The 24860-nt window shown below is 44.8% G+C and overlaps 1 protein-coding gene across 6 annotated transcripts in view; it reads left to right on the top strand.

Annotated features, from left to right (window-relative positions):
• Positions 1-24860, top strand: part of arhgap46a (Rho GTPase activating protein 46a) — a 44699-nt gene that overhangs the window by 3360 nt on the left and 16479 nt on the right. For 3 of the 6 annotated variants that reach the window (XM_074659604.1, XM_074659518.1, XM_074659428.1), the window contains exon 2: positions 12592-13113. In XM_074659604.1, the coding sequence (XP_074515705.1) occupies positions 12592-13113 (522 nt within the window). Of the gene's footprint in view, positions 1-12591; positions 13114-17490; positions 17603-24142; positions 24284-24860 lie in introns of those variants that run through there. The other 3 variants (XM_074659845.1, XM_074659693.1, XM_074659775.1) reach the window with 2 other exon arrangements.

Here is a 24860-nt window from a genome sequence, read left to right as displayed (position 1 = left end):
TCAGCCGGGAAGAGAAAGAACGAGCAAAACCTGTTGCTGGTGTGAGTTCATCCCAGTATGAAAGGTATTGGTAGCTTCAGCAAGAGAGACGTCACTCAGAGACTTTTGGGTAATTACGTATTTTCACAGTCTTATACTTCAACAGTTTAACAACAAACTGCGACTTTTTGGACTTGCAAAATTATGTTTTAAATTGAAAAAACATAATATTTGTGACTCATGGCGCAATTCAAACTGGATCAAAACAATATTTGTCTCTCGCCGTGGACTACCGTTCATATTTTTTCCGAAATAAGGTCCCATGTTGGTCCACCGGAGAGGGCGGGACTTTGCCTCTCTATTTAATAGTGAGCTGAACTTAAATGAGCTCTACACAAAAATTACAAAAGCACATAAAACACAGAAATCTAACTCACTGAAACAGACTGGCATGAGACATGCTAACAGTCTACAGAGAAAAGAAAAGTTTTATTTGACCCTGAAATGCAGTGTCACAGTTGTCTCCCTCTATTACAAGCCTAAAACTCTGTTGTTATTTGCGAATATTAATCTGTCCCTCCCTATATCGTTGATCCCCAGCGATGGCCTCTTAAATCATAATCCCCACCCCCCCCCACAGACCCAGCGTTAACATCTTCACCAGGCTGCTCTGCACTTCTAAGCCTGGAGGGCCTGCCGTCTGCACCTTCACTTCCTCTAGAGGACAATCCGGACATTTCTTTCCTGTGTGGCTCCTCGGCCAGCCACTGACCCCCCACTCACCCTGTAACTCTGCTCTGGGATTAGACCCTGGCCTCGTTTGTCATGTCAGCAGGGGAGGATTCGGGGGGATGGTGAGGTCCAACTCAAAATGAAGTTACAAACTGCTGCTGCTGGTAGGCAAGCAGGTCAGAAACTAAGGCTACATCCACACTAATACGTTTTTGTTTTAAAACGAAACATGATCTCCTGTCCAGATGAGTGTTTTAGGGCAGTTTCAGAATTTATCTCCATCCATACTACCCGCCTGAAAACGTATATCACATGACCATTCACATACACTGGACATGCGTGTGCTGGTGTAAACAGGAAACAGCTCTGGACACAGGACTTGATGTAAAGCGCTCAAATAATAGCTTGGCTCCTGCACATGTAGGCAGTAGTAGCATTATAAAATTTAACAGCACAACAGCTGCAAGCATAGACAACAAGGTCAGCAACGCTTGTAACTCGTTATCCATGTTGAAATGAAAACACAGGAGTAGTGTGGACGCTAGGCATAAACGTAGCAAAAGTTATGCGATTTAAAACGAACGCGTACTAGTGTGGCTGTAGCTTAATAGTAAATGTTATTTTAGCAGCACGCAGATGGCAGAGGAGTTTATTTTTAAAAGGCTTGGCAGAACATGTCTTCATTTCGCTGGATGATCTGACAAGATAAAGTTTGGACAATGAACATTTAGGGTTATGAAGCACAATTACACCCTAATAGGTTCATTAATTTCTCTTATTTTGACAAGTGACCACATTGTTCCTGCTCCGACAGCTGGTGTACTGGACAGAAAGGCCGGCCTGTACGTGGTAAACACCCTGATCCCGTCCTCAGCCTCTCCTGCACATGTTCACTCTCGTCCAGAGAGTCTTATCTGACCTGAAAGAGCCCCATGTGCTCTTCAGCTAAGGAAAGGGGAGGAATTTTAGGAAGGACAGGGACTTGTGTGTGGTCAGGCTTACCCCCTATAAAAGGGAATTTATTGACCCTGTTGCTGAGTGGTGTCTCAGACAGACAGTGGCTGTTCAGCAGAGCAGTAAGGGGGCCGGAAGTTCCCAGCATTTCTGCTGAAAAGCTGCAGCATTCGTGGGAGAAGGAAGGATGTCAGGACGAGACAATACTCTCCATACAGAAATCACAGGGCGCTGCTTCTCTGCGGTGAGTTTGTAGGCGGATTACAGCGAGGGTATCTGAAGTTACATTCAGGACTGCCAACACTGAAATGTTCTTCTGGAACCGGCGGCGAGGTAGGCACCATTATCTCACATCTCATGAAGAATCAGTTTGTTGCAGTGAGCATTCTGGCATCTATAGGGAGTGAATTCACTTACACCATGTAAAATCGCTAGTTGGAAAGCAGCATGGGAAAGACTGGCTTTGCTGAAGGTGGCTGGACGACCTTGTGAGATCCAGCCTAATCCAGTGCCAACGGAGTGGGGAAACTGTCTCTGGTTCTGGATTAGGGCAGCTGTTGAAGGAGGTCACCCCAGATCTCGTATACATGTCCCAAGCTCCTCCCCGCCGCCGCTCTGATTGGCCGAGTGGAGGCACCACAGAGAGTTCTCGTTGAATGAAGTCTGCCTGTTGATCTGACAATAGTCTGCATTGTTCTGCTCCATCACAGGCTTCAGAATAGGGTGCATTTCACAGGCTTTGTAATGCATATGACCGAGAGTCATCACAGGACATTCTTGTCAACTAGGTAACCATTTTTTTCTATTCCCAGCAAGCCCACAACACGAAGCTGCTGGCGACTGCTGCAAAAAGGAAAATCTTTCAGACTTCTCGGGTCAGATCAGTGTGTTCATGTCTTTCACAAGCAAGCATTCGATGAAGGCCACCAGTTGCGTCGCCTCACTTCGCCTTCTTTCTGGAGACAGAGTATAGGCTGCCATTGTGCAGAAAGTCCACTTTGCATTTTTTACCACGCCATGGTTTTAAAATAGACCCTTTGTCCCAACAGTGGCACACGTTTGAATAAGCCCAGCACAGACCAAACTGGATCATCTGGTTATTGCTGTTTCTGCAGTGTGCGGTCACCGTAGTGACTCAGAGCTGCCAATCACGCTGTTCTCAGTCGATACCAGACGAGATGAGAGAGTTCATTGGAAGTTTATATACTCATCCTCATTGAGCGAAGATGACATGTCCGCGTCGTAGGAGAATCATTGCGTTACAGAAATTGGCGGAAAAGCAGCGTTTGCCTCAAAGGTGTTAAATCTGCTGGTGACTTTTCTTCAGCCTTACTGCTGCAGCAAGAGACAAACTCCAACGTGTCACACTTTACTTTTATATCTGGCACATCGTGAGACTGTACAGTATCCCTACCGCTTTTTCAGATCAGTACTGTCATAACAGAACTGTCACACCCAGTATAAACAGCTTGTTAGCGTCCTGGAGGTGAACCAGGTGACAGAGTGAGCTCAGGAGTCTGTTCATCTTTATCCTCCAGCCTCGCTCTCTCTGCCAAGCATGTGGATGCCCGGCTGTTTGGTCTTAAAGTGCTTTACCTCTCTTCCCCTCCTTGGCAACCTGCAGCCCTGGTGCCTCGGCTCACATGAGGCCATCTCTATCGTGCCTTACGTGTCTTGCCGTGAAAGACGACCCCTGAACTTGTTTGCCAAAGTCAGCACACGAGGAGTGAGGAATGGATTCTGACAACTGCTGCTGATGGATGAGGGGGGGGAGAGGGGGAAGGGGAGAAGGGAGAAGGGGTGAAGTGGGGAGAAAAGTTTTAGGGCATGTCCCCATTAATGTGGTTCAATTTGAAAACGCTGTTTATATGTTTTCTATCCACATTAAAATGCAAATATTTCTGTCCACCCTCTTTCTGATAACTTATTTAGTTTCAACATATCCAATCACACACTCTCAGTGTTATCACTGACAAATCTATTAATGTATAAGTCATAAATGTAAGAAGGCTTTTGAAAGTCCCATCGGCGTATGGTCATCCATCCATTGAAGTGGATGTCCATTGATTTTTCACACCCTTTTGATCATCTTAATTCTTCAGGGGCTGTACAGATGATACATTTTAGCTGCAAGGCAACGCAACACCACAATACACAGCATAGAGTCAATAGAATGATCTATAAACCTGTATAAATTCTGACGAGGGGCAAAAGAGTAAACAAGACAGGCAGTATGCGGCCCTGTGGGTCTGCTTTACAAAGCACATCGCTGTTAAAGTCAGAGAACAAGATAAGTATACAGCGTCCTAACCCCGGGCATTAACTTTATGAGGGTTTCTGTGGGGATGAATGCCAAGTTGCCGCTCAGAAGTCCATTACTCTATAACAGACTCAACAGTCTTTATGCAGGTTTGTTTGTCGTTAAATTAAATGCAAGACACACACACACACACACACACACACACACACACACACACACGCACACAGGGAGCAATTGTGCCATGCCGACCTCTAACCCTGGTGACACGGCAGGAACGGGAGGTGTTAAACAAAAGGGCCAAAGAATGTGTGTATGACAGGTGCAGGGCTTTTTTCTGTCATCTGAAACATGTGCACTCTCCCCTCCCCCCGATTGTTCTGGACGCCTGCTGGGCGGAGTCTAGGAGCATGCTCGTACATCCTGCACAGAGACGACCCACATACACACCTCGTCCCAGCTCTGTTTCCAACAGAAACATTTGGTTCAGTGGAGACTTCCAGGAAACAAACCTTTGCATAGGCTGAAATTAGCCTCCATCAAACCTGATTCATGTCCTCACTATCAACAAACACTACTGGCAATGAAAACATGCAGGAGGAAACGCAGCACACCAAGCTGACCTATCATTTCTTGCAATGTCCCATAGTTTTTTTTAAGGAGGTTGGAGATGGATATCCCCTATTTCGAGACCCCGACGTATCTACGTGCACCCCTACACACCCTTAAAGGTGCTCTATATGATATCCAGAGCATCAATATAGCAGCAAACAACTATTTGCTATGTAAAGATATAGAGGAGTAATGTCTACATGAGCAGAGAATGAAGTCGCTCTCCCTCTGTGTGTGTGTGTCTGTACTTTGTTGACACAGGCGGGCCGCCCGCGCATGTGAGCATGTCCCACTGGCTAGCTCACTGCCGCTGCTCTGCACTGCTCTCATACGGCCCATACAGCTGATAACGCCGTGCCAACCTATCGCGGAATCGCAGAACTGTAACACCCCTCAGGTTAACACCGTCAGCTCTGTCAGCAGTGTTGCCTTTGTATTCACTGTTAGCACCCTTAGCTACAAGCCGGCTCAGTGTCATGTCTAGACGGTAACCCACAAATTGCAAAAACTTACCTTCCTAACCTTAAAGGGGTGGTTTGGGTGTTTTGAAGTGGGGTTGTATGAGGTACTTATCCATAGTAGGTGTATTACTTACCGTAGATGACGGTCGGCACACCCCCAGCATTGAGAAACAGACAGGAGCACTGACACCGGAGCAAAGCAATATAGTACTGTGGACGGGGACGGCAGAAAAACATATTTTAGCCACCTAAAAGAAAGACTCACCTAAAAAATTTATATCCGTTCAAGTGTACACTCTATTTAGAATATTTTCCGACAGTGAACTGTGCATGTTACCTTCTAGGCTCAGTTGTCACCATGTTAACACCTTTAAACAAATTATATTTAATAACACCAGCAACCAAATATCCTGACTAAAGTGAAGTGGAAAGTGAACCCAGATATATTTATTTTTAAGTGAGTATCTCACTTTGTTTTCAGTGCAGTCCCTTCTTGCTCTGCTGCTGATGGGGTAACACACGCTAGAGCTGCTGCCCTCTTCACTCTGCACAGTAAACGGGGCCGTGGCCGCGGCCCTCAGCGTGCCAGGTTTACGATTACTCTCTTCGTTAGTCACAGCTACTGGAACTGCTGCCAAGCTCTCAGTTGTCGGTCCGTGTCCCCGCTCTTGTTTTACAATATTTAGATAAGCAGGTTGCCTAGCAGCCATGCTGAATAGACTTTGTACATACATAATCAAACAGACGTCTAGTTATGGCAGATCACTCCTTGTATTATATTGAGGTACAGGCCTCTGCTTGCCCTGAGGGAGCAAAATGGTTTACTATTGTTGCTTCATTTTTAATAGTTTTGTACCTAGGTGAGTTTAAATTCCTTCCTCTTCACTGAGCGACGACTTATTTTAAGGCCAGTATCTGAGGAGAAAAGATGTTTTATGTCTCTGAATAGGAAATAGCAGGTCTGTAAATACACCGACCAGGGTGGACCTTTGGCACTTGTTGCTGCGCCTGATGAACGGAGTGCTAAGGTTTCCTAGATGAATGGCAGCCCCTGTGTGAGAACTCAGCCTGCCTGGGTCCACCAGGGACAGTCGCAGGCAGCAGCTCAGAATAGTCTGTTGTTGGAAAAGGTTAGAGGTCGCCGTATAAGAGTCCTGATTGATAAATGGGAGCTTAGCTGTCTATTATCTCACCTTAACAAGTTTATGGATAAATGAATGCAGTAATGCCCCCATTTGGCTCAGTTTCTGAAGGCGTCCGTCCTATCTGTCCATCAGAAATGCAACAATGGCGCTGAAGCACGAAGCTGCATTTCAGCCGTTATTTGATTATGTGATGAAAAACTGCCATAGTTTGATCAAAACTCTATGCTACACAGTAAAAACAATCTTTTATCTCTCTGTATTGTTTATCTTTTTGACTAAATCAACAGCCACACTGGTATTTCAGTTTTGTTTGAAATCCAAAGCTGGACAATGACACAAGGCAGCTTGTTGCCCTATTTCTAGTGGATGTATTGTCCAGTCCTCTATGTTTACGGCTGCTGGGAAAAGTGCCATTTACACTTTGGCGTTGGCTTCGAACAATGGGGCAGATTCCATGAGCTATATTCTGTTGTTTCCCTCACTCTGGGAAACCGCTCTCAGTTCCAGTTATTTTTGGACTGTAAATTGTGGATGATAGATGAAGTATTTCTCGTTCTGAAGGAGACCTTTGGCCCATGGGGACTGGGAGTAACACGATGGTTAGGAAGGTGTGCTCGTATGCACGTCTTTCTGTGTGTCAGTATTGGCCTCTTGGTCTTAGTGGCAGGCTCTGTTTGCAGACACTTTTTTTTTTTTTACAATTTGACAAGCTTTATTTTTAGTTGCTGTGGAATAACCATAGGCTGCTGAAGCGTCTCCTTGACCCAAATGGGAGACAAAGATCCTGTGTGCCATGGGAGAGCAGAGAGTCTGTTATTACACACAACGAGAGTAAAGAGGACATTGTATTTCATAGACAAGGCTGGCCCGCACTAAAAGATTTTTCAAATCTTAACAGATGTTGAAAATGTGAGAGACCCCACACATAACAACATGTTATGATACATTTAACAGTTTTGTTCCTATAATGTGTGATGAGCAAATATTTGTCCCAAAACAGCACACCACACACTAACAGATTAATTCATGAACAACAAGAGTCCCCACTAAAAGAAAAGGAAATCTCGCAAAATCTCTTGTGATCAAACGTGACTTTAGTGTAAACAAACATGGCAGACGGCAGGCAGGAAAAATAGTTTTTGCACTATCCTTTGTTTGAAGTTTTGAAGCCTTTATGTGTCTTATAAAAGGCGGTTGTTGACAAGTGGCTAAATGAAACTACTGAACATCATCACGCCGACTCGTCCACCTTTACAGCCTTGTTGTGTTTACTGTCGTTCATGTGACCGTGGTGTAGTTTGTTTACAGCCCAACGTTAGCTTTTTACTTCTGGCGATTGCATTCACACTTCAAAAATCCTAAAAGCGGTATTCATTTGTGGAGATTATCTAGCTGAACAAAACATGTAAGTATCATAAACGTGTGTTTGCCACAGAGTTTATTTTCTGCATTAATCGAAAACTCAATGGAACAATCCCATTGGCTTTTTGTCGAGGGAACAAGGGCGATGCTAACTTCCTGTTTGGCCTACAAAAACACGTCATCCCTGCAGCACTCTATTGTATCACCAGATTCTTGCCAATGTAGGTTAGCTGAAAAACTGGTGCAGATTCTTAGTAAGGGACACTGTTAAAAAAAATAGATTCCTTTAAAAAGAAATCCTGTTTATATTCAAGAAAGTGTCAACTCAAAGTTACTATTAATGAAAATACTTCTAAAGGAATCTGTAAAATCCTTCTCCTCAACTCTCTGTGTTTGCTGAAGGCAATCAAGTGCTGGTCTACTACACAACCCCCCAACACGGGTCTCTGGCATGCAAGTCTGTTTCAATTAGATTGAGTTTCCCCAGAGGTAAATCAGGTGCTCTGTCAAAGGACCGTGTGTGTGTAGTAAGTTAATTTTAGTTCAATATAAAACATTGAAGTTCAACTTCGCTGAGCTGGTGCAGACTGCATTCCAAACCATTTATGAACATCTGCGGCACGAGGCGGACCGCCTCAGCTGTCTGAAGCTCTGCTCTATACTTTTATGTCTGCCTCTCATGTCAGGGAATCGCCTGAAACAGCCCAGTAGGCTGAAGTTCATTTACACGGTATTAAAGCAGGAACTAAATGTGTAGACCTCAGTCCTGGTAAATCCGGAAGAAGACAAGTCCCTTTGTATTAGACAAACCCATGTAATGGACATCACTCATGTTGTTTGAGTACTCACAACCGTGATGTTCCAGGAATTTCAGAACCTGAATGCTGGTACATCTTCCTGCTTATCTGGTCGTGTCAACAGAGCCCAGCAGGCTCACTCTCAGCTCTGTTTATTTACCCAGAGGGAACAGTGCTTATGCAACTACTAAACCCCACGCTGCTAAACTCGTCAGCCATGGCCTCCGCAGTTGACCCTCAAACCCTGGTTTCCTGTCGGGGTGTTCAGGACGCCGTTCGGCATGTTAAATTCTGTGCTGGTTTCCCTAGCGTCATCACTGCCATGGACACAGAGAGACGTACACACAGCCTCAGCTTTCTTCCACTGCATGTTCATAACTGGGATTTGTTCATTTACTGAGAGTGCTGACAAACACAAGGCTGAATAACAAGGAATGTGGCGTGGAGAGATCAGTTTCTCAGAGTGGGAAGGCCTCTTTTGGAGGCCAGGAGCAGTAAAAAGATGTAGGCTCTGGTATGTGTGGGGTGGTATTGACTGTTTGGCCTCTGCTTTGAATGCCCCATTATTCACTAGGCTTCCTTCCCATGAAGTGTTGCGAATCTAATCAGCCTGCAAGTCATCTTCTGATAGTAACAGGGCCTCACTGTGGTGTCTCAGACCGTAAACACTGCTCCTCTATATTGAATCTGATCCCTGCAACATATTCACAATTTTTTTTAGATATACTTATACAGAATTTTTTACCCTAAATTTCCCTTCTCGTCTTCTTGTCATCCCAGGTGGGTTAAAAACACAGTATAAAGCCCGGTTTCCACCAAAAGTTCCCGGGACTTTTAGTCCCTGGAGGTTCCTTCAGCCCACTGTTGTCTGTGTTTCCACGGTGGTCTAAAGACCTGTGAAGATTAGGCAAATTAGTCCGCTAACATATGAAAAAGCAACATGACATGTGACGGGGGCTGTTGGTGGTCACAGCGGTAAACACACTCTGCAGTTCAGTGTGTCTGCCCGTTTCATCTAAAAAACACGTTGGAAAGAAAAACTGTTTTATCTCACTGCGATGATATTTACTGATGCATATATTTACTGATGCAAGTTGGATGTAATGAATGAAATGCAGAGGAGGTCTCCACACTAAATCGTCTGTCGAGTGTTTGATGGTTATTTGTGCTTTAGAACTTAACCACCGTGAAACAATCAGAAAATAACTTATTTCTCTCATTCACAGCACCGTCGCGCTGTCTCCCTCTTCTAATGTTACCGCTCGCCCTCGCGATCTCTCTCTCTCTCTGTTTTTCTCTCAGTCTTTGTTTAATGAGACAGGAGGCCAACAGCAGAGCCATACTTTACTTTCAATGTTATCAAACAAAGAGAAATGTTCTCCCTTCGTACTAAAATGGTCTTAAATCGATAGTAGAGTATGTCCTTGTTTATGAGTGAGGCAGTAGTTGAAGCCGTTGAAGTAGCGGTGCTGTTTGTGTGTGTCACCAATCAGCAACGGGGATCCCTGCGAACTCCACCCCGAAATTTCCGGTACTTTCAGTAGGTACTACATCCTGACCAGGGCCTTTTTTCGGGGGTGAAAAGGCCTCGGAAAATGTTACCGGAACTTAATTTAGACCCTGGTCCCTGCGGTCAAAACGCAATGAGTTCCTCAAAAGGTTCTTAATTCCGGGGGAAAGTTCTTGCGGTGGAAACGGGGCTTAAAACCACCCTTCATGTTGAGTCCACTAAGGTCAGGGCTGCTTGCCTGGTGTGAGGGACTGGACCAGATGGCTTCCCAGCATAGAGCACTGGGACACATGGGAAGACAGTATGTGAAAGGCCCCTATATCCTCCCCATGCTCTTTCTATGTTTATTACCTGGCTGTTAAATCAACATACGGAGAGCATGGTGCTGGCAGCACATACAAGAAGTGTAGATTGATACTTCATGAACAGGTATGTCAAAGTTACTCAAGGCTTTGCAGTTAAAACGGAGAACAACTGTTGTAGGTGACATTGTAACCCTGGCAGACCTAACTGGCACCACACTCCTCTGTGTCTATTTCTGAGGCCGGGGGTGCACACACACACACACAGGGTTGATTTGGCAGGCACACGAGGAACGAATGTGGGGTATATGTGGTGGACACTCTTATCCGATGCTAAGCTCCGTGCCCCTTCTGATCATCGCAGGTAGCCTGGACAGCAGGCTCCCTGTCACAAACAACCGTGACAGGGAGCAGAAAAGCTTCTCAGTCCTGAGAAAGCTGGGAAAATATCCAAACCTATGTCGGATTGTTGTGACACTAATTCCTCTCCTCTGGCACTTTTCTCTCAAAGATGTTAGGCTGCAGTTGGGTGGGATACTGAAGAAGAGACCTAACCTTGCCAAAAACCCTCAAGTGGTCATTATGAGAGACAAGAAAGGAGCGTGGTGATTCATTGGATATTTTGAGTCCTTTCTCTGGCTGTGGTCTCGACATCTACTGTGTCTGAGACTGGGACTTGCTGTCTGTTTGCAGTGTTCCTGTTCCCACATGGATTTGCTGGCACAGTTAAGGCCTGCATCGGGGAACTAGATCAAAGGAGACATAATGCAGCCCACTTAAGGGTAGCATGACCTGGATATACAGCTATAGCAAACTGCAGTCCTCTCTTATTTGTCAGACATTTTTATTGACCCTGATTTTATGTAGGTAGCTACAAGAAGAGGCGCCGATAGGACTTTTTACAAACTATCGTTATCAGCAGAACTAGACTCCAATAGTGGCCAATGGCTGCGCAGCCACCACCAGTCATGCGGAGACGTACATCACCGTTTTGCATGGAGGCTCCATACACAAAGTCAAGGTAGAGGGGGAGAAAAAAAGTTTATCTCTCGAATATATAACACATCACTATCAGCTCTTTGTCCACGATACGAGAGGCAGACAGGGAGAAAAATAAATCATTCACTGTTTCTTTAACTTACCAATTTGGCGTTCTGTCTTAATAAAAATATCCAACCACTTATCTATCCATTCATGAATTGAAATCGCTCACTTTAGGATCCTCCTTACCCTGGGAATATGCACCAACATTAATGGTTTGTAAGAGTGGCATTTAACGATGTACAAGACGTGCAACAAAAGTAATCCTGGCCAGTCATACTGTAAACCACAGAACGGCGCATCGCCCATTGCAAATAAATAGAAAATTTTGCTTTCCATTTTTTTTTCCAATGATGTATCCCACCATATCACACTTCAGGATATTCTCTTACATATTATTAAATTCTGAGTGACAAAAAAACAGATTTATTATAAACGATATATACAAAAGTAGCTGACTTGGCTGCTGCATTTTATTTATCATGTTGTATTTTGTATTTACATTTTTTCTTAAAAGCCTAACCAGGGACAAGGTCTGCAAATTAGCTACGGCTAGAAGTCCTATATATATTGCATCGTTTTAATTAAGTGTAACAATGCCTACGTGTATTGTCCCTGTCAAATAAATAAAAAGAGAAGTAAAGAAGATATCGTCCAATTAATGGGCTTTTTCCTGCTCCAAACTATCTTTATTATATCAGCCTTTAAAAATCTACTATTGTTCGACCTCTAGTAGCTACAGCACATACCTGTACTATGGGGATTCAATTGCAATATGCCACACACTTAGTTTAACACAGATAGATGGTGTCCTATAATTTCTCTGAAATTCAGTTCATGGTCTAATTGCGTGTAATTGGTTGTCCCTCTTATCTGTGCCTTCTGCCTGTGTACTTTTCTGCAAACTAGGTTGTCTCTTTTTCTGTTTCTCTCTCTGCCTCTATCTCTATTTTTGCACCTCCCCTCATCTCTACTGTCTCTCTTTTTTGTTGTCTGTGTGTGTGTGTGTGTGTGTATTGTGCTGAGCTGGCTGTTGCCACTCTGTGATTGTAGTTCAGCTCGGTGGTTTTTGCATTAGTAGCACTCGGTCGGAGCGTATGCTTCTCTTTGGGGCCTTGCTGACTCCGTGCCTGGTGTCTCACCGAGCGTGTCCACCTGTCCCCTTATTAAGGAACCGCACCATCACTCCTGCCGCTCCATTGCCTACCAAAGAGATGACATCATAGCTAACACACACACACACAGATGGAGGCATGTAGGGGACACAAACATTGACACTCCATATGGGCTTTGTTGGGCCTCTCAGTCTGTCAAACAGTGTGAGTTGTTTACTGCTTGTCGAGTTGATTAGTACTCAGGCGTGACCGAATCCTGTTGGTGGATAATCTGTTGTCCTTTTCAGCTGTCAATAATACTTTGCCTTCTTTCTTCTCATTCAGCTGTGATTGGGTGGAGATCCTGGAGCCACGCTCCCGTGAGCGTATGTATGTGAACTTGACCACCGGCGAGTGCGGCTGGGATCCCCCCTCAGGCGCTCCCGTCCGCCAGGCAGACGGCAACCAGTGGTGGGAGCTGTTCGACCCCCACAGTGGCCGCTTCTACTACTACAATTCCACCGGGCGCCGCACAGTCTGGCATCGACCCCAGGGAGCCGATATAGTGCCGCTCTCCCAGCTCCAGGCCATGAGGCGATGCAGTGAGGCCAAGCGGGCCGCAGGGGGCGTGGACAGACAACACCACCACGGGACCACGGGGAGCGTCAGCAGCGTAGGGAGCCAGGGACGCTTCACACCTCTGCCCGAGCCGGACGGAGACAGCCCCGTCCCCAGCCCCGTCCCCAGAACCCCGGAGACCAACGAGGAGGCTGCCAACCTGGAGCTGGACCCGGCAGTGGACTGCAGACTGCAGGGAGACGGAAGCAGCTCCGAAAACAGCACCGACGGCGGAAAAGACGCACAGAGGTAAGCGTGACCAAACTCCAGTAGCGTCTACAGTAAGTCTGGAAAGTGCTTAATCATTAGTGGATCAAATTACCAGGAGAAAAGTGGGGAAACGTGATAGTCATCGCAGCATGTGGCGCAGTGAGTCGTAATGACTTTCAAATGCTTCTGCTATGAGAACTCGCAGGCTTATTTTGACTTTTGACCACTGAAGCCGAACTCAAACTGCTTTTTTATTTTCATTCTCACTTATCTGAACATTCCATATGTCCCGTGTTTCCATACGGTTGCCTGTGAACCGTGAGCAACAGCCATTTCAGCAAATCGCTACCAAATGGGGAGAACGGTCAGTTGTATTAGAGAGCACGACATCCCCCCCCTCCCCACTTCACGCTAGGGTTACTGATGCAGAACGGCCCCTAACAGTAAGTCATTCAGAGACCCCATCATGTGCTCGGCCTCGTCCAAACCACCGTCTCTTCCCCCCGAGCCAGATTCCAGACGTGCCACTTCTGTTTCCCCTGGCGCAAGGCCACCGAGGCCGTCTTAGTGTCCCTCTGTGTGCTCACCACCACCCCTGCCCCCCCTCTGCCCCGCAATGCTCATTTAATTTTCCTAAAACAAAACTAGGCCCCAGGCCATCAAAGCCTGCGACGCCCCTTATGGGTGAATGTGCATGCATGAGAGGCATGTGAGAGAGTGTTGTCTGTGGTTAATAGCAAGCAGAACCGCCACATTCCAGCTGCCTATAAACAAGGCGGATCCTGCTGGTTTTCAGACGCTCTGCCGTGGCGACTGTGACTCTCGGGTTCCTCCTGGCCCCCCCGTGTACCTCACCTTGGCCCGTAGGAGGTCTCTCCTCTGACCCTCCGATCCTTTGGGATTACGTGAAGGTGGAGGGGGAACTAATTGGTCAGCCATGGCTGTTGAATGACACTACTGGAGGCCGCGTTGCGTTGCCTCTGGTGTGTATGGGGAGTGTTAAAACTCCCTGCAGGGTCCCACTTTGCCTCCAGTGATTCAAGCCTTTTCTGCCTCTCCTTAAAACAATGGCCAGCTGTGTTCCTCAGAGGAAGGTCTTTAGCCCCTCAAAGGCTTGATACCCTACTTAGCCATATGGCCCTTCTCATGCTCACCAGCCTCCATCTCTTAGTGGGTAATTAGAAACCACCACAAAATGCACAGAGACGGTGGAATGTGACAGCTCAAAATGGATGAAAACAAACTGTGGGACATGCTTGTCTTCAGATAGTGGCCCGCCTTATTGCTAATGACAAGGATCAATGGGTAAGAGAGTCATGCTTACCAACCTTGAGACCTCGAAAATAGGGAGGATTTCAAAACCAAAGCGGGGGGGGGGGGTCTGTGGTTCCTCCCCAAGAATAATTTGAGTTACAGAGACTGTTTACTGCATTCTGGTGACTTTTAAAGAATGAAAATAACAAAGTACACTGCAACAACATTTTTTGTTAAATAGATCTACTTTTAATTTTACTTTAATTCTCAGGAAAGAAAACTGAATAATTCACCACTCTGGCGTGAACTGGTGTGAATCTCTGTTATAAACTAATGTTCATCACTTTTCATTCATTTTTAGACCCTGCTTGAGTATTTCTTTCACTTAGTACTCTCCATTTCTCTCTCCTCCTTTCCCTCACTGAAGGTCCTTTCAGACACAATGCCACAACGGCAACACTGCTCTGAAACGCGCTATTTCCAATGGCTTACGCCACGCCACGACGGCTTTGCTATGATGCTGTGATGTGCGGCGAGTGCAGCTCAAACCGTGAGAAGCTCTCCTCTGCTGGGAAAAGACATTTGGTGTAGCTCTATTTAGGGCTGTACGATTATGGCCAAAAAAAACTATAATCACGATTATTCTGATCAATATTGAGGTCATGATTATTTATCACGATTATTCATTGATTTTTAGGGACAAACAGGGTTTGCCACCAGCCAAGTAAGGGATAATGTACAGCGAGCCGGTCATTGTCAGTGAAATAAACCCCAACAGTTTGCATTTTATTTCACAACAATGACCGGCTGGCTGTATATTATCCCGCTTGTTACACGGCTACTTATAATTTGACACAAAAACGTTCAGCCAGAGTCCGACATCTGAACTGCGTCCATAGCAACGGTCTGTTATCAATGGCAACAGTCTGTTATAAAGAAATAACAGATCGTAGAACGCCGAAACATCTCGATCGCCCCCTGGTGGCTGTTAGTTTAGGAAGCGCTTGATTTGATATTCAGCACAGATTTCTATGAGGGGAGCACACGTTTTAAACATCAATATCTCAGTCGATCATGTTCATTTAATTGTGGGAAGCCAAAATTGTGATAGCGATTGATATTCGATTAATTGTGCAGCCGTAGCTCTGCTGCCGTCCGGGTGGAAACGGAGCTTTTATACACGATACAGTGACAGAAACAGGTTGAGATAGCGAAAAGGAAAAAAAGGTGTGAAAAATAGCCGTAAATGGTGAGAAATGCGGGAGAATTGTGACCCCGGGAGGAAACCGGGAGAGGGCAATGAAAAACGGGAGTCTCCTGGGAAAATCGTGAGGGTTGGCAAGTGATAAGAGCGAGGGAGAGAGAGTTTAAATGAAGAGCTGGAAGGGTCACAGTGGTTTGAGGTTATCTAATTGTTCTGTCCCACCCAAAACAGAGGAGCGTTAGGGGCTTTCATGAGAATATCTACTTCCTTTTTATGATCATGCTACTTCTGGTTTTAACTTTCTTTAGGCTCCATAGAGTAACGGGGTATTTCATTGTTTGAAGTTCCCCAGTGTTTGGTTTCAACGTCTCGGTTCTTTTAGACATGTCCTCACATGTTCTTTTTCTCTTCCCTTTTTTTTTTACTCTGTGAAATTTCAGCAGAGATGAAATGTTATTAACTTATGACCTTTTGGAAAACAATGCTGTTCTTTGTGGAGATGGGACAATCCCTGTTCTTCCAACGGCAGTTTCCCTTTGTATTGGGGCTATTAATAAATCTGTACATAATAGATAGAAGAGTTTCCAGAGTTTCCACACAACACACCCTGCATGTTATTCTAAGCACAGGTTGGTTGATACAGCTTCCCGTCCTTGTCTGTCTCTCCCTGTCTTCTCATATCTTTGAATTTGTCTGTGTTGGTGCTTATAGGAGCACACTGTGTCGACTCGAGTGCCAAATCTGTTACACATTGGCCAAGTCTTATCACATGTCCTGGGAATTTCTGAACCTGTTGAGCTCATCAGGGAAGTACCGTGTTCTCCAGAGGTAAACATGTCAGTCACATGTGGTTATGGGCACAGGAATCTCTCTCTTTCCATGATGTAGGACCTAAAGGTGTTACACATCAACTAGCTTATAACATCTGTATTGAATTTCAGCCACCTTTTGTGTGTGTCTGCGTGTTGTTGTCATCAACCAGATAACATCTGTATGGGATCTGCATGCGTATGCCCGTCTCTCCGCTGAGCTTTTCATGTTACAGGAGACCTGCTGAGGCTGAGTGGATGTTAAAAGTCTGCTGAGGACACATGGCAGCATGGTGTAAGACTACCCAGAGGTGACCCAAGGTGGTTCACATCAGGGTCACGGCACTCTTTTGTCTTACGGGCTGGCCTGGGGGCGTATAATGGACCACTAAAAGGAACAAAGGCTCTCACTTAAACCCAGTTGTCCCGCAGGGTCAACCGAGAGCTTTCTCTTAGCAGGAAATCTAGGTACGGTGAATGGAGAAGAACACCAAATGACTTGTGTGTTCCCTCTCATTTAGCCCCGTAATTATATAGCGGTGCACCGGCATTCAATCTCAGGCAGTCACGCTGACATCACACACTTAAAACTCACTTTTCTTGATTGTTGACTGGCTTCAAATTCCTTTAAAAAGACTCAGAAAGAGTTGGTTACCTAAAACCTCAGCTCTGTCTGGGTTGTGTCATTGTTTATTTTTTATATGCTTATACCGAAGTTGAATCAGCTTCTATGCGTTAAAGAGGAGACAAGATAGCTGACTTTATATGAGTGTGCAACAGGTTTAGTTAAAGGAATGTTTAAGGTTTAGTTTTAGTCTGACTTAAGTGAAACTAAAGGACACATGTAGAAACATCCCCCCAAAAGTGACAATTATCTGATCACGTAACCAACTAAAAAACAGAACTGAAAACATTTTGTTTTAATTTCTATTTCAGTTTCTGTTTGAGGGGAGTTTTAAGAGACTTAAAAAACAAACAAAAAAAAAACATGCGCATGAAAGCAAAAGTATAAAAACCAGCTTCTCCTCATATGCCTCAGACTGTCTGGCTGTGAGTCAAGCAGGAGAAATCACCAGCGGGTTTATTTAGGAAGCGAGGGGGCGTCTTATGGGGTAGATAAAGTTTTTTAACTTTTTTAATGAGTCACACATTGTCTGCATGTTTACTGCGAGAGCACAAGCATCTTGTGCTTTTCATCTCCCGCCACAAAATCTTTACGCACACTGGAAAAGTCATGTTTCATCTCTACACTCGTGGTGTGGTAAGCTCATTTTCCAGATGGTGTTTTAAGTCTGCCTATATATTTTTTTTCCTTTGTGAAAAAGTTGCACTTTGAACTTAACGTGCTTTAGTCTGGTTAACAATGACAATGTCCTTGTTTTGTTTTTATCTCTGCGTTGTTTCTGTACTCTTTTTCCTGAATGCAAAGTTTATGGTTTTCTCAAGAACTAGATTACAGAGCTGCAGTTTTACGTGCCTCAGTGAAACAGTGGTTTCTAAACCTCTTTTTGTTTTATTTTAGAAATCCACTGCTGTTACAGTTAACTTCTCTATCTGGTGCTGTGGTGCGGTAGAATATCTCCAACCAGTGGCCTCAGGCGTGCAGCTCTGACTGCCTCAGCTGACTTGCAGCATGCAGACATGGTATTATTCAGGGTGCTGCTTACAGGGTGTCATTCCTTTCTAACTGGACATTATTGTCTACTACCATATTGTTTTTCTGCTCTTTTGTATCCCTCATCTTATCTCTGAGACTTGAGACTGACTGGAACAGGTTTTGTGTGTGCAATCCAGTTTTAATCATGTCATCCACATAGTGTGCTTTAACCCCCTGAGACCCGCGATCCCGACCGACTTTACTGTCTTTCAGTGGCTGTAGCAGGTTGAGTTTTAGAGCTAGAGTGAAGGTACGGATATCATATGAAAGGAGGCTAAATAACGGTCCAAACTTGCGCAAAATTTTGACGAGGAAAAACTGGCATGGCCATTTTCAATGGGGTCCCTTGACCTCTGACCTCAAGATATGTGAATAAAAATGAGTTCTGTGGGTACCCACGAGTCTCCCCTTTACAGACATGCCCACTTTATAATAATCACATGCAGTTTGGGGCAAAAACCATGCAGTTGTTTGCATGCAGTATAAATGTGTTATTTTCACCTATTCTAAAATAGTGTATTTGAATATTTCTGCATACTGGGTATCTAAAAAGTCTTAGAATTATGTTAATTGGGTATCACTGTAAAGCTGAGACTCTTGTGGATCCAATGAGTCCAATTGTATTCATGTGTGATGATGTTAGTCCCCATAGTAGCCATTTCATTGTTGTGAGACCATATTTTGAAACTTGACCTCACTGTATAAAATGACCTGTGGTGACCTCTAGGATAATCACAACCTCACAAAACTTTACAACCACAAATTACAGACCTAGAGCATTCAGAGGATGGATGGCTTTCCTAGGTAGATTGACAATAAAGAGATTTCTGAGCAGTTTCCATAACAGAAGTGCTCGCCATCCAATCGCCGAAAAATGCAATTCTTGCAGAAATCTCCAAATATCAAAAGTTTTTAAAACCAAATGACAGCATGGCTTTTTCTATGGTGTTCCTCAAGGTCTTGGTGCCTTAATGTGGTATTCTGGAGGGATTATTGATCATTTTTTATCAATTCTCGAGTGGTAAAAAATGTGTGTAACAAATGGTATCAAACCCAAAATTGCTGCAACACCTTATGAGACATAATAGAGCATGGGAATGACCATCATATACTTCTATCATCATGTTCTAAGCCCTAATACACTTTCCCAATTTATTTTAATTAAATAATTAGATTAATGACTAGTGACACAGTGCTGAGCTGCATCTCAAATTAATCTTCATGTTCCCAGCTTTCAGATGATGTACACCACTTCTATGTGACATCTACTGCTGACCTGCTATCTCCCCCTAAAGACCCCCTGTACCTCCCTAAAAAAAGACAAAAACGGGTCTATTGTGGGTCTCGGAGGGTTAATGGAATCTGTCCTCACAAATTAGTTTCATATACACTTTCAAATTCCAGAGACAGGTCTCTCTGGAATCCAGTTGGGTTTGGCCTCATCCTGTCCCTTCAATAAAATTATCCTATTGGCTGTCCTCCGGATCAGCCCGGCACTCCTCTGGGGGGTCGGGCTGCGGGAGCCAAAGACATGCACAACTGGTAGACATCTTGGCTCAGAGGAGGGAGGTGCGTCAGTTCAGCTGTTGCAGGACAGCTGGCTCTCTGGAGGTGCCTGACAGGAACTAAAGTGCTACCCACTTTTCCTCAAGCCCAAAATGTTCTGCTTGTTCAAAAGTGAGAAGGAAAAATCAGTTTTGAATGTCGGCAAAGTGGTTACAACGCTGTCCTCAGCGAATCCTCTTTTGTCTTCTCAGTTTCCTTCCTCTACGCAGATCGCAGCGATCCCATTGGTTTGTGCTCTGAGGTGTTTGTGCAGCAGAAGCTTGGCCTGTGCGACCTCATTTCCTCTTCCTGTCCAGCCAACGTTAATAATAACCCCTGTTTTTCAGACCCCACTATTCCCAGTGGGGTATATTTAATCCATATCCCTATCCGCCAGAGTGACTCAGCTGATGGCTTTTCCAACAACGGTTATTCCAGTCAGGAAAGTAAGGAGAGACAGAACATCTGCTGACAGCAGAGTCCCGTAGTATATTTAGTTGGTTATTGAGACGACCCGACCACAGCGATATTCAGAACAGTGACAGAGGTATCTGGGTCTGTGTTTGTGGGTGTGAGACACCAGAGCTGTTGAGACTAATTGAAATTTGCTGACCGTTAAGTTGATTTGCCGCCACAGAGGCCAATCAGATTACCCTGTTGGTTTCCGAAGGGCCTCTAACTTCATTTCATCTTCCATGTCTCTGTCTTCCTAAAGGTCTCACATGTTAGCTGCAGGCTCTGAATGAAGGGGTTTGTAAGTGCATCAGAGCCTATTTTTTATGTTAAATGCAGTACCTGCAGGGTTTCTGGACAATAGTCGTCATTGTTTTGTGCTGTTAATTGATTTCTAACAATGAATAGATACATACTCCTGCATAAAGCAGCATATTTGTCCACTCCCATGTTGATAAGAGTATTAAATACCTGACAAATCTCCCTTTAAGGTACATTTTGAACAGAAAACAAAATGTGTGATTTAATTTGCAATTAATCATACTTAACTATGGACAATAAAAACCTGTAAATATTTATCATAAGTTCTGCACACCCCGCATTTACTAGTATAATTGTTTATTTTTTGTCAAATACACAGATTCACAGAGTGAAACAACACATAGGCTAAAAACTAGATGTCTACCAAACCTTCCCTTTTCAACCTTGAGTAACTTAAATCTAAACTAAACGTCTACAGACAAATAGACGTAAAATATGCATCAATTAAACATATTTTCAAAGTCAGATTGCTCAGTGGGTAATCATGTGTGCTTGAGAAAGAGTTGAAATGGAGATTATCTCTTTGCAAACAGCAAGAGATTTAGACAAATCTGTGATAATTATTTCCTTTAACCTCTGTACATAATCCCCACCTTCAGCTAACATTCAACACCTGACAGGCAAGGCTACCAACACACCCTTTCTAAACAACTTTCATCATAGTAGAGTAAAGTCCAGGCCTGCTCAGCGTTACATAAGATCCTGTCTGTGTTCCTGTCTGACTCTGGAGGCTGAAGATGGCTCTTTCAGGTTCAGCCTCGTCCCTATCATCTTTCTCCCCCCCGTCTCTACTCGCGCTCCATTGCTGTTGTTGTTGGAGGCGTCTCCGTGACGATGGCACAGCCATGCATTGTGTGAGGCTCCCCACGCTGCCACAGAGGCCCCTGAATGAGCCCTGAGGAATGCCAGCCTTCCCGCTCATTCCCTCGCTGCACTCTCCCACGACTAATCCCCACCTCTTCTCATTTACACAAGCTCACACCCTCCTCTCTTGTCTCTCTAGCTCTGTTCTCCTGCACCCCTCCCACCCCACCCTCCACCCCCACCAGTCATCTCCCCACTCTAGGCCTGTTCTATTTTCTCCCCATTGTACTGTTTGTCTTTTTTGGTTCAGGGTTTGTAATCATACTTTATTTGGTTGACCTGAGGTTTACTGATATGCTAGTGTTGTTCTAGCTGTGTAACGGGATTAGAGGCTTTTGGTAAGAGATCGAAGACACTGTAAAGCCTTACTGTTGGCTCCCGTCCCCCAATGCGATGGCGATGATCGTAGCACAGAGCGAACTCCCCGCTGACATCCAGCATAATGTGCCAGCGCTGGAGGGGGTGAACATGCTAGACCTTTGCTGAGCCTGAGTGGGACAATGGTGGGCAGACAACAGAGACAAAGCCTGACAAAATCCCTCTCTCCCTACACTGTGAGCTGGACTTCCTCACAGGCCTATGAGAGTGTTCAGTTTCAGTCCCTGAAGAATAGGCTGTTTAATGTTGCTACTGAATTTATCATGTAGTGTTTGTATGGACAGGAAGGAATAGTATAGAATCATATAGTGTTGTATTTTTGGGGCATTAAGATGGCTATATCCACACTAATATGTTTTTGTTTTAAAACGCATAACTTTTACTACGTTTATGCCTAGCGTCCACACTACTCCAGCATTTTAGAATCGGTAGACAACCTCTAGGTCTGAAAAGTGAAGTCAATGCTGAAGTGCCTTAAACCTGCATTCTTTCTAACAGCCAGCAGGGGGCGACTCCTCTGGTTGCAAAAAGAAGTCTGATTGTATAGAAGTGTATGAGAAAATGAGCCTACTTCTCACTTGATTTATTACCACAGTAAACATTGCTAACATGAGTTTATGGTCTCAATCACTAGTTTCAAGTCTTTTTTAATACAGCATGATGTTCATTTTAGTAAATGATAGTCATGTTTAGAGTCAAATAGAGCGTAAAGTAGGGTATGCTTTAGGGTGTGGCTTTGCTGTGACCTTGTGATTGACTGGTAGCTACCACAGCGTTGCTAGGTATGGGAGTTGTCTGGTTTTTTTTGTCTCAAAACTTTAACCCTTTCACATTGTGTTTTTAGTTCTAGAAAGTTAATTCTAACATTTTGGTTGCCTAAAAATGTCTTATTCAGGCATTCGCTTGTACTTAGCTCCACCCTCTCGTGTCACTTCTGGTTGCAAAAGAACAAGATGGCGATGGCCAAAAACCAAGATGGCTAACTCGAAGCTTCAAAACAGCAGTCCACAAACCAATGGGTGACGTCATGGTGATTACATCCACTTTTTATGTGCAGTCTATGTTTAGAAACCCTAAAATGTAGACCTTTTGAAAACTCCGGGGTCTCATTTTAGTCTGGAAGGGCAGAAACAGAGACCTTTTGAAAGCGAACATGATGACAAAAGTACATATGTTCTCTTCTTGATTGGGTCCCTGATTCTGTCACACCCCTATCACGTGACTCTTTTCCGGGTAGAAAACAAACAACATCAGCCGTGATTACCGTGCAACTTAATTCAACATGGATAACGAATTACAGGCGTTGTTGCGGTTTCAGGCGTGTTAGTATGGTCGGAGATTATTTCTAAAACGGTGCTAAAATGCTTGTGTGTGTGATCACTTTCGTTTTAAAACGCCATTTTAAAACTAAAACGTATCAGTGTGGATGTAGCCTAAGGCCCTACTGGGATCTAAGGATGTAGACGTTCCCATGTATGATGTGAAACATTTTGTTAAGCTGTATATAAGCTCCCTATAATTACGATTTAGCACATACTTCCGCCCGGGGCGCAGTGTGTGAGCATTACATGAGGCATTTCCTGTTTGTGTTACATACGGGGAAGCCCTCTCTCCTCCAACCCTCCAGAGGACCTCCTCCGACAGGACGTAGTGGTCACTACTATCTCAGGGTCAGTCCTCATAAAGTACGTCACCCACCCACCCAGAACACAGAGGACAGATTCATGTTGTTTTTTTACAGTCGGCCATTTCATGAACCCCAGATTTGTTGTATGTGTGAACAACGCGTTTTGATTTGTTTGTGGATAATGGAAGAGGAATCTTGATTATTGTGGTTTTACGTGTGAGGTCCGCTGTGTTCTTTGGCCGCCAATTATCAGAAAAGCCTTGATGTTTCACGTGTGAGCTGTTCCTGCCGTAGCAAACCGGCGTTAAACGCTCAGCTGCTGAGGTGGGAATGATTTTGTGGCATTCGTATCACCTCCTCCTGCTTGACAGGACCGGAGTGAGAAAACATACACCGCCTCAAAGAGTACAAACAGTGGTGTCTCATGTTTACAGCTGTCACCTATCAACCCCCCCTCTCCACCCCGGCGTGTAACCACTCACACTTGCTCGTAACAACTAAACAGTGGTGGTTTGGGATGAATCCCATCCGTCAGGAGCTTCTCGTCTTCACACGTGTCTGTCTGTGTGTGTGTTTTGTGTTATTGAGGCAGTAAACCTTCAAGTCTCAGTGAGGTTGTCCTGGTGCTGTGCCAGGTGGCTGAGATCCAGCTGTTTATAGGCCCTGTATGGATGCCGAATCTGTGGGACCGTTTGAAGACGAGAGCCTGTTTACATTCAAACCGCTGAGGTAGTGTGACTCACTATAGACGGGGGTGGCACAGGGCCCTGAGAGAGAGAGAGAGTAATGCTGAGCTGTAGCTAGGAGGACTAAAGGAAGTTTGCCGTTGGCTCGAGGTCCTCAGGGGAATTGTTTCAGCATTGTTCCAGAGAGATGTGGGGAGGAGAGGGGGGGTCACTCCGCCTCTTTCCTCCTCCCTCTGCGTCCTCTCATTGCCGTTACAGCCCAACTAAGTCGTATTGCTCTTCTTGGAAAAAGGGAAGCCTTTGAACACTTGCTCTGGCTCTCCACTTATGTGTGTTTATGTTTGGATTTACAAGGACAGAAGGTGATCCGGTTTCATCTAATTAATTACCTCACTGACTGTTAAGAAGAAGGTAAGTCTCCTTTGCCTGCTGTCAAACTTATTTACCTGTTTGATTAAGAGAGGAAGTCTACTGAGCTTGTATATTCTGTAGTGCGTCACATGTGTCCTACTCAGGCCAACTGTGTTCATGCGTTCATGTGCAATAATGCCCGCTTTAAACGCACTCATTGGTTCAAGGGGGCAAGTTTTTGATCAGTTGAGGAATGGAAAAACGTCCTGATTGTGGGCGAAAGATTATGAGGGGACAGCCGAGTGGAGGGCAGAGCAGCGTGACCAGATTGATGGCAGATTGTTTTACGTCGCCGGGATTAGCAGTGGGCCGTTGGGTTTGAAGTTAGCCCAGCCGCTCAACCAAAAGGAGGAGAATTAACCTTTGGACCCGAGTGAAGATATTCTCAGCTGTGAACTACTGACTTCCCTCAGATCAACCTCTTTTCATGTGGCCTGCTGGTTTACTGTCTAAATGTTGATTCAGTGATTCAGATGGCAGCCTTTTATGCCATGTGAGAGTCATACATAGAAGAAACCAACATCAGCTGCTTCACAGACACACAACTGCCAGCAGTTATTTCTAACATTCACATCCA

This window comes from Sebastes fasciatus, chromosome 1 (genome assembly GCF_043250625.1).
Source record: "Sebastes fasciatus isolate fSebFas1 chromosome 1, fSebFas1.pri, whole genome shotgun sequence".
Classification (NCBI taxonomy): Eukaryota; Metazoa; Chordata; class Actinopteri; order Perciformes; family Sebastidae; genus Sebastes; species Sebastes fasciatus.
The sequence above is the reverse complement of the archived record's forward strand: the minus strand, read 5'-3'. Positions and strand labels throughout refer to the sequence as shown.